This window comes from Phlebotomus papatasi, chromosome 2, assembly GCF_024763615.1.
Source record: "Phlebotomus papatasi isolate M1 chromosome 2, Ppap_2.1, whole genome shotgun sequence".
In the NCBI taxonomy this organism is placed as follows: Eukaryota; Metazoa; Arthropoda; class Insecta; order Diptera; family Psychodidae; genus Phlebotomus; species Phlebotomus papatasi.
In genome coordinates this window covers 103,655,781-103,670,538 of record NC_077223.1, presented here as the reverse complement: position 1 = coordinate 103,670,538, position 14,758 = coordinate 103,655,781, and the positions used below count along the sequence as shown (strand labels likewise).

Below are 14,758 nucleotides of genomic sequence, written 5' to 3'. Positions count from 1 at the left end.
CCTCTCCCATTTCTTCCACTTTTCCGCCAGAACCCATTTTCCTTGCAATATTATATTTATACGAATGCGAGGAGAATCAGAGGAAAGGGATATGCGAGAAAGACAACTTTTTATTTTCTTTCCCTTTTTGGAAATTCTCTCACAAGAGATCTCCTATAAAAATCCAAGAGCCTCAGCACTAAATTTTCCCTTCGCAATTCTTCACCATTCTTTGCCTCTTTTACTGCACTTTTCCTCTGCAATTTAATGAAATGGAAAAATGAACTTTTCATCATAATGCCTCGCATCCAAAAGGGAAATGGTCATTTTCTCCATCATTTAAAGTTCTTTCTGGCCTCAGGGCATTTTCCACTTCCTTTTTGGCGGCTTAACAACACAAAAAAAAAATTTTCCTCTGCTGCAGACATTTGTAGATGGGGTTTTCTATTGTTTAAACTTAATTTATTAAAACAAACTCAACTCAGATAGATATAGTGTCTCTACGTCTTTTCTTTTAATTAAAATATACAGAGACAGATATACTAATTCTAAGAACCAGTTCGATTTAGATAAACTAACATCATTTAAACAAATTCGAATTTAATTAAAAGAATAAATTTAAAATGTTTATATAGTGATTCTGAAAATATTTTTTCTTACTGAAGAAGGGCTGTATTATATGAAATTCTTAAGAATTCCATGTCTTGTGTGCATCACAAAAAATCATGTTCTCCGATTGGGCTTAAACTTTGCCAAAGCGCTCCTTGAAATCCCCTCGTCATTCACTCAAAGTAAAATTCAAAATACCTTAATATTGGTTTTCCTTTCTGAAAGTTTATAAAAATAATATTAAAAACTCTAGTGCTATATTTCGACCGTATACTCTGAAAAAAAAAGTTTTGCCAAATTAACAAGACAAGTTTGTCAAAAGGATGTTCTTCCATACAGAATAGGAAAAAGTTTTGTCAAATAGGCGGCCAACTGGATCTTGTTAAAAGTTTGTCAAAAGGGTGTTTTCCTATATAAAATGCGAGTAAAAGTTTTGTCAAATTGGTTAATAACATACTTTTGACAAAATTTGTACAAAATCCATTTGTTCGTTTAACAAAACTTTTTTTTTTTTTCAGAGTACGTATACAAGCTCAAGTCAAAGTGGGAAATTCGGTCTAATTTTTTGTTCTTCAATTTGACTTTATTTTGCCAACGTTTCGATCCTGGATGGGGTCTTCTTCAGGGCCTATTACATACAAATTCAATCCTTTACTAAATAATTCTTTGGGCAATTTTTAAAAAATTTCTTTGGGACTTTAACTTTAACTTTAACTCCAAAAAAATTGTTTAAAAATTGTCCAAAGAATTATTTAGTAAAGGATTGAATTTGTATGTAATAGGCCCTGAAGAAGATCCCATCCAGGATCGAAACGTTGGCAAAATAAAGTCAAATTGAAGAACAAAAAATTAGACCGAATTTCCCACTTTGACTTCAACTTGTAATATTAAAAACTATTTATTGAATTTATCAAGCTCAAGTGAAAGATCAGTAGGGGAGATCGAGGCACAATTAGTCAGCAATTGACATTTTTCGTTACGTGCGTAATTTTGTGAAAAAGGGTGAGAGTTAAATTATCTAAATGAATAGTAGTTTGTTTAATAGGTATTTCTTTTAAGCTAACACTCTGTAACACCGAACTGCCTAATTCTACTGAAAGTATGTAATAGGAGAGTGTCGGCATGGTTCGCACAGAGTGAACCTTCAAATTATGCGAATTTTCTCTTTGTTTGCATAGAGCTGACTTACCATTTCTCATCTCGTTTCATGAGCTTAATAATTATCTAACTTATGGCCAAGAAATGACGAACTAGCTCTTTGCAATCAAAAAGAAAATTTGCGTTGTTTGAAGGTTTACTCTGTGCGAACCAAGGGCATGACATTTCCTATGTTTCCCATATGTTTCTAGCGAGCCGAAAAAACTTTTGAGTTTATTAGCTGTTTTCTGTCATTGTAGAATGAATTAGCAAAAAACACTAATAGAAGATAAAAGCCAATTTAATAACGAAGAGGCAACCGAAAACCCTAAATTTGCACCCTGCGTAGTTTTGGAGATATCTCGTAAAATGTCTACGAAAACAGGGAAAAAAATACACTAAAACCGGTCGCATTTTTCAGAGCTAATGTCACCCCACTGGTGCTAACCATACCAACATTCCCCTACAGGTTCAATCCCTTCTATATAGAGACTAACTACTTTTCGGAGTAGACATCATGGGGTCACTATCAGAGATAAATACTTATAACACGATTATCAACCCTCTGAGTTGAATTCCTGATTCAATTAGTAGTGTTTACGCATGCCTCACCACCATAACTTTGACGACTTTAAGGTACGTGTACCAAATTCCGGCCAGCTTGCAATTTCGATCACTTTTTTATTCCCCAAATTTCCATGAATTTTTAGTTTTTACATATTCTAAAGATAATACAATGCAAAAAATAAAAAAAATGTCGCTTTGACTAACGAAATGATGTGAAAAAGACATTGAAAAAATTCCAGAAGAGTAAGGAACTATGAGAATGAAGGTTTCCAAAATAGGCCACCAAAGCTATGTCTACATTTTTATTCATTTTAAAATATATTAAGAATTATTTTAGCGAAAATAAAGACCATATTCCTCAAAAACAAATCCTCATTGAAAATGAGGAAACCATAATTAAAGAGGACTTACTCACAACACCAACAGTCTAGACGGCTATAGGTAACTGTAGTGTTTCTAGCAGACTGTTCCCAAAACTTACCAAAACTAAAGCTGGCCTGTCTAATGGAATTAGTCTGAAATTAGTAGAACTGTTCTCAATTTCTAATGCTCTTGCTATAAACATTAGGCACTATATCTCAATTAAATTAAACTCTATATGTTAACCTTTTCCTTGTGTGGCGCAGGCAACTGTTCTCAGCTTCCAATTCTCTAACTGTATGCATTGGGAACTATTCGTAATTAATTTAATATTCAATAATATATTACTACATTTTCTGTCAGGTGGTGACAAAGATTTCTCTCGCGAGTGGCGCTAGTAACTATTCTTAATCATTAATGACCTAATGGCCTAGACCAGACCTGTGCTCGTTAAAAGTCGTGTAATATCGGAAATTTTGTGTTGATAATTTTAATGGAAATTACATACCATGATAAATATTTTTGCGCCAAAAAGGCATAACAGAAATAAAAACTCATATAGAAAGAAATTGTCTTCTTGATATCTTTGTCGGAAGACGGATAGCTATTCACTACACATCCTTTTACTTGAATCTTGCAGAAATATAAAGAAATTAAATGCAAATATCACTTCAAATGGAAAGTTCTTAAATCGCGCGCAATTCAACTGTGAGAGAGGGATAGAGATACAAATAACTCACTTTACAAACGTCTGGCGGCGCTGCGGTTGCAAAAAATGTCTGAAATGCGACAAAATATTTTCTTCTCTATTTTATCCTTATTAGCAGGTCGTGTCACTTCTTGTAATATATACTTTTGCATTCCTTATTAACCAAAATAGTGTTGTACAAAAGGGTTTTTCTCAAACCTATCCTGAATTTTGGGACAGCTCAAAAGAATATGAGTCTTCTAGCTCAAAATTTCATCCCAATGTTTTTGTTGTAATATCGACAATTATTCACAATTAACCCAAATAACTCTATTCAACTAAATTATTAAAAGCATTTTCTTGTGAAAATCACTTAACTCTAAGGAACTAAACAATTTTCACATTAAAAAACCTCTCATTTTCTCTACTTGAATTTTCGCGGCATTTCGAAGAATGCCGACCAGGCACCACCAAATTCTCTTCGGCTTTTCTTTTAGCTCAGGCCTGGCCTAGACTCATCATTTGAACAGTGAAGGAATTTTATGCAAAGGACCTCTAATAGATTTTTACAGCCAAATTTTACAGGATAAATATTCTCGAGGATCAGCCTGAGTCTATTTGCGGCACAACTGTACGCATTAAGAACTACTTAAAAATTGACTCAATATGTATATACTGTGAGTGGTGTTGGCAACTGTTCTCAATTTTTAATGGTCTTACTGACAATCCTATTTTGATTAAAGACAGTGTTATCCACTGCTATTGGGGCTAATAACTGTTCCCAATTTCTAATTGTCTTGCTGCACACATTAAGAACTATTTATAAAAAATATATTAAATTCCATTAAATATTTTAATTCCAACGGACTTTATTTTTTCTTAACGCTCATAAGCCAATCATAAAGATTGAAAATCATATTGAAGGCATTTAATTAAATATTTAATAATTTTGTTGTTTATAATCCTCGGTTACCTAAAGCTGCTATGCTTTCAAGCTATTTAATTAAAAAAATATTATGAGACTCAAATATTTTAAAATAGTTAATAAAAAAATACGTGTTTTTCACCAACTGAAGGACGCTTTTCGCTACATGGTAAATCTTTCCAAGCTGTTTTAAGTTTTTTAACTAGCTTTTATTAGCATTTTCAATAGAAAATATTCGTTCTGGCTTTTCACGAAAAATCACGAGACACAAAAGAAGCGTGAAAAGAGAAAAGAGAATTTTCCACCCAACCTCCGCAAAACAAAATAACACAAATCTCATGTTGAAAGGAGGGGGATTGGCAAAAAAAATTGCAACAAACACTCATCCAAGAACCTATTAATACACCCCGAAAAGTCGACATTGCCAATGTAAGTGGAGTGGAAGACTAAAAAAAAATTAGTCAGAAATAATTAGCGACAGGTGTAAATTAATGTCGATGTGAGATCTCATTGGGGGCCAAGTAAATTGGAATATTAGGTAAGAATTTGATTCGAGAAGTTGCGATCTTATATAAACAAGTGATTTTCGTGTAAACAGTGAATATCGCTGAGGGAGTTTATGAGTGTTTTGGCGTAAATTGGCGCACAACCGAAGGACTATTTGGTGAGAATGTAGGTGAATCTTCACACGCAGGTGAATAAGGCATGGTGAAAGGTCAAATATAATTTTTCTTTTCCGCTCCTTTGCCTGTTCTTCGAGACTTTTTTCTCACAGAAAAAAAAATGTTGTGTTATTTTCACCAAAGAGAAGACACATCCATGAATAATTCTACGGCGTCATGAGCATATTTTCCTCTCATTTTACCCATTAAAATGTCACATGAAAATGTGAACAGGGACCAATGTGATTTCAATTCGGATCAGTGACAATAAATAAATTAAATTCACATAAAACCGGATGAATGGCATAAACCATTTAGTTTTCCCATTTGATCCTGTTCATTTTGTGCGTGGTTTATTGGGAATTATTTAAGAGCTATGCCCAAGTATTTGATATTCCAGAATTTGCCAAGAGTTTAAGTGAATATACAGGAGAACGTCCTCTGTTGATCTCCACGGACAGGTGCTTCGAAACCCCTATTGAATACTCTCCCGGAAATACATTTCACTTTCCATTTAAATTTATGATTTGCCAGGGAATAATTCATCCGATTTAAGACCTCTCTACAATGACGAGAGCAACACTAAAAGGATAATTAGCACATCTACCAAATTCTTTCAGGGATAATCCGTCAAAGTTGTCATACACTTTGAACATCAAATATTCACTATCCAATCACTATTTCGTTGTAATTTTCCAATGCAACTATTCACATCTCTTTTTGCCTCACTGGAAAATCCTGTTGTACATCACACACACACCTCTTTTCCAGGACTCAATAATATATTGTAAATTTTTCCGGCACTGAACAACTCCCCTTTTGGGAGTGAATGGTCCTTTCCCACCAAACAAAACAATTTTCCAGCTAAAACAATCACAGAATCACCACCATATTCGGAGGGGAGAGAAAAAGGCTGGAAAATGCACTTCTTAGTGTGATGGGTTGATAAAAAATTCACATTTGTGCAACATGTCCATTTTCCATTCAGCGACTCGACATCGACTGAGACAACTCATACCGGAAAATCCAACGTCTACTGTTGGTTGCGTCGGGACGTGGCATCGTGCTGAGTTCGGTTTGGATTTTCCTCTCTCTCACTTGCACTCGCAAATTTCTCTGGGTTTGGCCAGCAAGAGTTGCGGGAAAAGAATATTTTGGAGGAGTAGGAGGTGGTAGGAAAAGCCACGAGAGACGCCAGTAGAGAGAATTGATGAGAGAAACACGTGGGGAAAGTGTGAGAAAAAGCCATATTATTTTAATACGTCATGAGTCTTGGAGGAAAATTGTGCCAAGTTGTGAGCTCAAGCATCAAATGATGATAAATTACGTGCATTTATATTAAATTACACCTCTCTATTCTCCTGCAAAAAAACAATGCACTGCTTTATTTAAATAAAACTTTGATTTCCAAACCAATGCAAGTGGAGACGCCTGGTAAAAGCTCTTAGTATGTAAATTTTATACACAAAATTTCACAGGTTTCATCAAATTTAACATAAATTATGATGTTTCATTTTTAATCGGAAAAAATGTTTACTCCACATGTTATAGTCGACTAATGAATAATTGATGCAAGTGGAGACGCCTGGTAAAAGCTCTCCAAACTGGATTTATTAGCATTGTGTATTTTTAAATTATTGATTTCATTTTGTATTAAAAATTGATGTTTGATTTGAAATGGGAAAATCTCATAGTTATACCTTTTTTTTTGGTAAAATATATATTTACTTAATGAACAATTAATGCAAATGGAGACGCCTGGTAAACCTTTATGACCTTTATTAAGACGAATCGACACATTATATTTATTATACTGTACTGAACTTTCCTCAGGCCTTTCCCATTAGTTCAATATATTCCCTTTTACTAAAAAAAAATAAATAAAGTTAATATACTTAAATCCTGATAAATATCAAAATATCAAGCAATATAGCTTTATGGAGACGCCTGGTAAACTTTTTGAAAGTGAATCTATTTACTTTGCATTCAAATTTAAAATAATCACTCCATTTTTATAAATAAATTAAAGTATTTTTCAACTCTGATTATTGTTAAATTCATATTTTTTAAGTTATTTTGTCATAAAATACCGATTTGCAATAAATGCAAGTGGAGACGCCTGGTGAACATCTAAAACATGAGTCAAAATTTTGTTAATTAAATTGTACAATCTTTAAAATGTACTAGTGTTATTTATCTGCAAAAATTTAGATTTAGAATGGTTTAGGGTAAGTGTGCCAAATTTCGGCATAGTTGCATGCAAGCGCCAAAGTCTCAAGTTTGAAATGTAATATCTTTAATAGAAATTTATTTTTTTATTCCTTTTACTTAAGGAGTGTTGCTTGGAACCTTGTAGACAGTTTATTGTCTTTATTTACTTTAAAATCATTCTTAATACATTTTAAAATGAATAAAAATGTAGACATATTAATATTCTTTTTGTTATTAATAAATCAACAATTAGAAGTAGAAATAAGTGGAGGCGCCTGGCAAATCTGTAAAAGACAAGACGAAGATATTTAGGTGAAAATGTGTACACCACTTCCAGGCACTACCACAATTTGTATGGAAGACGCCTTCACACTTCCGAAAATTTGCAATACTCTCGAAAATGTTGCAATACTTCCAGTACTTCCTGCACTTTTCATATTTAGAAATCAATAGTTTATTTAATATGATGAAAAATCTAATTAGTAAAACTTTTAAGAAATTTAACGAAACTTATTTTTACACATATTTTTAGAATTTTCCTTATATTTTGAATTTCTAGCGCCAAATATTCCTGCATTTTTTAATATTTTCTGCGTTTTACGAAGGGGTATCAATATATTTTCAATTTTTCTAAGATATCAGTGAAGCTACTTTTGGGAAATAGAGTATCTAAATACAATGTATTGTCATTTGTAATTATTGAAACTGTGCTGTAAAGTCAAAAAGTACGAGTGCAACAAATAATTCAGCATTTCAGACGTATCTTAACTTTTTATTAAGTTCCCCTTATTCCTTGAAGTGAAAGAATGTAGCACCAAGGGGTAGATAACTGTGCCGCTCACGGTTCACTCGACTGCCGATCTGTCAATCTCGTGCCGATCTGTCGCAAGTACGTTTACAATATTAGTGTTTCCAGTACAGTACATAAAACAGAGGTAAGCAAGGACCGTTTGAAACTGAATAAAAATCAAATTAAAATTATACGTCAATGATCAAAACGCTATCTGAACAAACTTATTTTGAAGTTTATTCGGTTTCAAACGCTTCTTGCTCAGCCTTGCATTAAAATTTACCACTTGAATGGTTTGTAGGAAATTTATAATGTTACTTGAGCTTAAATGTCAATAAAATCCGCCGATTCTTCACTAAAATCGGTTAAATCTGCAGATTTTTGTGAATGAAAATGACATGTTCAATATGCCAATCTGTCGATATCTTTGCAAAATAGTTCCAGTCTGTTGATTTTTACCTTCAGATCGGCACTATTTTGTCGATCGCCGCTCACGGTTCACTCCGAGAGCCACTTATTCACCCCTTGTGTAGCACCCATGTATCGAGCTGTTAAACATATCCAGGCTTTTCTAAATTGCAAAATACGATCTAAGTATTGTTTTCCATTTAACAATATCTTTAATTGTTATCCAAAAATTTTCTTTCACCAGGAAATTCACAATATTGCCATTAATATTAGAAACACAGACTGTTTAAAATGGAATTGATATTTCGAAGGATAGATCGAGATAGATCTTAGAGCAAAGACACGATTTAAATAAACCCCCTAAATGTTTCTTTTTTTTAATGGAACTCCATCAGATAGATCTTTCCAAAATTAGTCTAAAATTAAATATTACAAACGCACCTTTCGTTCCTCATTTTGTAAAAGTCCTCAAAACCACAAATCAACTTTTTTGACTAATACTTTTGGCATCGAAGAGATGTAATACAAAAAAAACCTTTCCAGTATATGCAAAAAAGTAAACAAAAATTGGTGGAGAGGTAATCTATTAAAGAATATACCAAATTGATTCACAATTGCAATAGCTATGTCGGCTATGTCATTATTGGTGAACCACTGTATGAATTTGAAATTCCTGTAAAAATTCAGGAAAATCATTATTTAACTGAATATTTTCTCGGAAAAATAACGACACAAATCAAGCTATAATAAACTTCATTGTCATAACTGAACTTGAAAATTTCAACAAACCTTTCCAAATTATACTGCCGCTCGAATTAAAAATCTCAACTAAAAGTAATACTGTTATCACACTTGCACATTAAAATTTTAATATGATTCGCATTAATTGTCACTGGTGAGAGTTCAAATGTGTAATTTGTGTGTTTGAATCATTTTATACTCAAAGTTTGATCTATTTGTTGATAAAAAGGTAGACTTGGCCCGCAAAATTTGATATAAATTGATTTATAGCATTAATGCGAAAAATTAATGCGATTTTCTCTTTAATTTTTTAATGTGAAAAATATTTATGCTTTAAGTAAATTTAAACTTATTTTTGCAGGCCAAGTCTACTTCTTTATCAATAAATAGAAAAACCCCAAATATTAAGTGACTCAAAGACACAAATAACATATTTGGACGCTCACAAAGGACAATTAATGTGAATCACATTAAAATTTTAATGTACAAGTGTGATAACGCCGTAACATTGTCTGAAGAATACGGAATTAGACAGAAAAGACTATATATTCGAGTACTCCCACTTCCAAAGACTTCCAAATACTTCATTTTCACCTGTACACCACTTTCGACCCTAATATCTCCCCCTTGCTAAAAGACGAATTAAAACATATTCTCCTCAAGTCTCCCGGTGTTCGTGTTGAAAATATTCGTCTTTCAAATCAAAAGAATCAGGTTTTTCTCCAAAGCTTTCGGAAAAAAACTTGTAGTTAAAGTTCTCAAACTCAAGAGCAACCTTTCACAAATAAATCATTCCATCCAGAATTTAAATTATGTAATGATTTGGAGAAAAAATTAATTTTTCTTGGCAGTCAGAAGCACTTTAAAATGACCGCCATAAATTTTCCAATTCTTCGCCAAAGAAACGTTTCGTTGAAGAAAATTGTTTTACAAAGCATAAGAAAATACCGCAGCATCACAGATATGTTGATTTTAGAAGAAAAAAAAAACAGAATAAAAAATGCAGAGGGTAATAAAAATGCAGAGCAATAATTTATATTGAAAATAAAAGAAATTTTTCAGAGCAATTTAATCTTACTTAATGACTTATCAGTAAAATTCAAGTACGTCTTCGTTCGTGTTCGACTCAATCTGATGTATTTTTTGCCTGGATTCTCCTGCATCAGTCTCTGTGGTACAAATTTGGCCAGAGCCTTTGATCTCAGATCAACTGTAGAGGTTTTTGTGGAAATCTGCATTACGGATGATAAAGTTAGTTGCGGTGAAATGTGATGACAAGGAAATATTGAGCTCACCATAAGAAGGAGACTTCCGATGAGTGTGACGCAGGAGAGCTGAAAAAGGAGTCCCAGTGGGATTTGGGATGTTCTGAGAAGAAGGATGAGTGTCAAGAATTCGAGGCAGGCAAGTGCAATACCACCATAAATCACCCCCTTCAACGTTGGAGTGGATTTGGTGTCTCTTGGCTCGGTTTTTGATGCTTTCTGTGGCAAGAAGTGCCTCAAGTTGGCATCCAATTCATCTGCCAAAGCTGGAGGCTCCCCCAGAGGTGGTTGCACCGCAGGCCTCCTCAATATTTCATCCGCACCCTCTGCTCTGCTCTGTTGAAGCAACCAATTCACGAGGACACCCTGGAGAGACCAAAAAAAGGTTTTCTTCAAGAAATGTCTCTAAATTTTTTTTTTTTTCACTATTTGTACTCACATCGGAAACCTGAAGGTTGAGATGCTTTACAAAAGTGTCTAGAATCCAGACAACTACCCCACAGATGAGTTTAAAGGCCTGTGTTGAGAGGGTGTGATAGGTCTTCTGGAGGACCTCTCTTGAGTAGTTAATTAGATTCTCCAAGAGTGTCCTTAGAGCTTCTCTCTTGAATTTTGAACCTAAAATATTTATTTTTAGATTAAAATAATCTGCTGTATCACTGTGCAATTAATAAAATTTCACTCTTAATCTTTTAATTAAGAAAGCAAGCAACAACAAATCTTGTGCTTTTCTCACTTATCGAGCCAAAGAGACAGTTATCAACAAAACAACCAAATTTATTTCTTTTTCTTATAAGATTAACGTCTCATTTGCTCACTTAATGTTTTCAAAGATTTCATATTGCTCGAAATCAAAGAGAAAGCTATAAAAATTTTAGCGATTTTCTTATATTCAGATATGTAATTTTGAAGAGAATACGTCCAGTATTCGTGCAGTTTTTTATTTTTCATTTTGCCTAGACGAAAAATAGTGAGCGACATCGACTGCGGTTGTTTGATAGCCTGCATTATACGTCGGAATTCGCTTAGGGATGTCCAAGAACACTCTAAGAACGTATTAGTTTTTTGGTTTTGAGTCATTGACAAGACACAGTCATTGACAAGATGTGGCCAGAATTGACTAATATCACTGAAAGAAATCAGAAAAAGTTAAAATAACATTCCGGAAATGTTAATTTTACCCTGCATTATTGATCCGAAATCGGTGTAAAATTAACATTAAAAAATGTTGATATATTTTTACACCTAAAAAGTGTTAAAGTTACGAGGAAAAAAAGTTAATCGCACCCTCTTTTTTTTCTTCCTATAAGAAGGAACCAGCGTTCCATCAAGACACCACCAGGCCATTGAATTACCTACGTTCTAAATACAAAACTTTTCCGGTGATCCAACTTTGCGAAGTGTTCGAACTCGCGACTTAGATGCTACTCCAAAGAGTACTTTCGCATCATTTATCGATTATCGGTTCTCAACCGATTTGTAAATCACTTGAAAGATCCCACAAAATAATTTTAAGAGTAATAAAATTGACTTTCGGGTAAAAATTACTTATCGGTTCATAACCCAGTTCATTACCCGTTCACAACCAATTTGAATGTATTTATAATCCACTTAAAAAATAGCCCAAAATAAGGACTAATATAGGGGAAACTGGGGCACCACCAAACACGGGGTAACACCAAATACTGCGATTTTTTAATCGGATATTGGATATCAGAGGATAAGACCGATAGGAATTTATAGGCACTATAGGGATGCTTGTCCACTAAAGGAATGGTCCGAGATAGTCCAAGTAGTTTAGAAATAAAAATTACTGTATGGTCATACCTCGTGTTTGGTGGTGCCCCAGTTTCCCCAAATTTAATTTCGAATAAAAATTAGTTATGGGTTATAAACCGGTTCATTACCTGTTCAAAACCATTTGAAACCGGTTTAGTTTCGTCGGAAATTCCAAGACCTTTCGAGAACCTTTTTCAACCTTTGACCCTGAAAAACCGTTATTAGGAATGATTTAACGGTATTTTCACACATGGTTAATTGTCCGCCTGGGTAATATCTAAAACCTATCCAAAAATGAAAAAAAATCGCGATACGTGTTTTCCAGCAATCTCTAAAAAACATGGTTTTGGAGAGGAAGAGGAAGGGTGGGGGAAAATGAGGGACATGTTAACGATCCCTGGGTCGACTTATGGAGGGTCCCCCGAAGGTCCCAAGTCGCTATCTCTAATCGTTTGGCCTCAGCCGGACAAACAGCGTGACATTTCTCAGAACTCGTCCGAAACGCAAAGATTAGTTGCGAAAAGTGGTTTCCGTGTGGGGGGATGAAAAAATCGAGGGATTATACATAAGGTAAAGTGCCCTCAAGTCGACCGGTTCCTCGACTCGACCGGTGGTCAATATTTGAATGTTTGATGGTGAATTTCTATAAAATTGTCACTGATTCGTATTTATTTATGGAATGATTGACCTATTAATGCTAGATCATACGTCAAATATTAGTGCAAATATAAATAAATTGAATAAATAACTCTACCGGTCGAATTGAGGAACCGGTCGACTTGAGGGCACTTTACCTTACTGCACTATCCGTGGAGTTCAAGCAGTAAAAAGGGTTGCATAGCGTCCCAACTTTGCGGAATGCTCCAACTCACGAGAAAGAGCTTTCCGTGAATCATCTGATCGCATTGTTTTGGGGTGCTTCTAAATAGTATGCTACCGTAATGTCATCGATGGACTTACGGCTTAAACCTAAAGGCGGCTTAGTGCAAAATGATGGAAATGTGGTTTAACCAGTCATCATCATCAGGTTAATCACCAGAACATTAAAAAGGAATTTTAAATTGACGTTCGCAAAATTAATTTCGAATACTGATAGTTCTGAATTTTCGAACTTTCGATATTTATGGCAGGTGCCATATGGCACTCTGGTGAGGGAATTTTCGTAATTAAAATACTTAAATAATTTTATTCTTATTTTAATTAATTATTTTCTATGATTTTAAATTCTGTAGGGGAAAGTGGCCTGCCTTTGAATGAGGCAGCCTTTGAATATTTAAATTTTTCTCTTATTTTCCAAAGCAAAAACCCTATTCTCAAATTTATTGTCAATACAACTATTTTCTGTTAACTTCGATTAACAAAATAGAATTTTTGCTTTAGGAAATAAGAGAAAAAATAAATGTTCAAAGGCTGCCGCATTCAAAGGCAGACCACTCTCCCCTATGCTTATTTTGACTTTTTTGTGTCTTATCTTTTTGAATTATTATCGAATATTTAACGTGTTTATTTTCGTTTTAAGTAAATTTAAGTGAACCTTCGTGCTGATGTTAAAAATAGACTAATTTGGAAAATAACTCTCATAACGAGAAGGTTATTGTTTCCCGTACAATTTTAAATAACTTGATCTTGACTTTATTTTTCTCAGGAATAGCTTTCTCTGCATAAAAATTTCTCTTCTCTCTCTTGTTTTAAATAACGAAAATTCTAACTAAACGCACCGCAATGCTTTAGCGGTGAATACGTGAAGTTCAACTTAGATTTTCGAATGATCTTTTCAACATCGAATGTGGACTTGTGATCATAAGGATCAAGTTATTCTTTCGATTCAAGATGGTTTAATATTTCGAAAAAGTCTGAACCGGGTTTAACTGGTAAAAAATCGAGGTAAAACCCAATAAAACCGGTATAATACGGTTATAGTTCGATGCACAATCATAAATCGTTGTTGTTCAAACACTTCACAAATTTTCCGTTATATAAACTTACCAGCAACTTGAAATTGAAGAACTGCTGAGCATTTGAGACGCTGGAATGAGCTAGATCTCTTAATTGTCACCTTCTTTTCCAAAGAAAGAATCTTATCCGGCACTGAAGACATATTGGCAATTTACACTTTTATTTTTCACTTTTATCTCAACTGAAAATTCACTATATCATCCTCCGGATTCCAGACTATATTCTGAGCTGAAGCACTTCTGGGGAAGATTGACTGGTTCGGTCAAGAGATGAGATTCAACTGAAGCACGACTGAATCCGACAGCCTTTGATATCATGTTTAACATTTTTAAACAGGGAACATTATCTCTCTTCTTTTGTGACTTTTACACCGAGAAAAAAAGCTCTGGCAGGGAAAAAAAGATGCTTCAAGAAAAAAAGGTCTTATCAGTGAAATTGTGAATATGATTTTCTCTCTGGGCTATAATTTAATTATTGACTCAATGAAAATCTTACACAACATTTCGTTAGGATTTAATCAGAAATCCCCAATTGAAATTTAGAAAAATAAAAGAAAAAATTAGAAGTGGAAGCAAATAATCGTTAAGAATTGAGAATATGTTTTTCTGAAGAATTTATTGCCTTTCTTTTTGGTCACACCTCCAATGACCTTTTTTATGTTCCCCCCAAAAATCGCCGACA

The 14,758-nt window shown here is 33.9% G+C and overlaps 2 protein-coding genes across 6 annotated transcripts in view; both read right to left on the bottom strand.

Annotated features, from left to right (window-relative positions):
• The window catches only part of LOC129800533 (potassium voltage-gated channel subfamily H member 6), a 148,862-nt gene extending 142,931 nt beyond the window's left edge, over nucleotides 1–5,931 (bottom strand). For 2 of the 5 annotated variants that reach the window (XM_055844990.1, XM_055844994.1), the window contains exon 1: nucleotides 5,535–5,931. The gene's annotated coding sequence lies outside the window, so the exon portion shown is untranslated. Of the gene's footprint in view, nucleotides 1–5,485 lie in introns of all 5 variants that reach the window. The other 3 variants (XM_055844993.1, XM_055844992.1, XM_055844991.1) reach the window with 2 other exon arrangements.
• A 4,156-nt stretch (nucleotides 5,932–10,087) lies between these two features.
• LOC129800532 (uncharacterized) lies at nucleotides 10,088–14,462 on the bottom strand. Its single transcript, XM_055844989.1, has 4 exons — nucleotides 14,108–14,462; nucleotides 10,782–10,960; nucleotides 10,373–10,708; nucleotides 10,088–10,309 (listed from the first exon to the last, which is right to left on the bottom strand). The coding sequence occupies exons 1-4, from the start codon at nucleotides 14,217–14,219 to the stop codon at nucleotides 10,136–10,138; spliced, it is 801 nt and encodes a 266-aa protein (XP_055700964.1). The 5' UTR covers nucleotides 14,220–14,462; the 3' UTR covers nucleotides 10,088–10,135.
• Nucleotides 14,463–14,758: the final 296 nt, after the last annotated feature.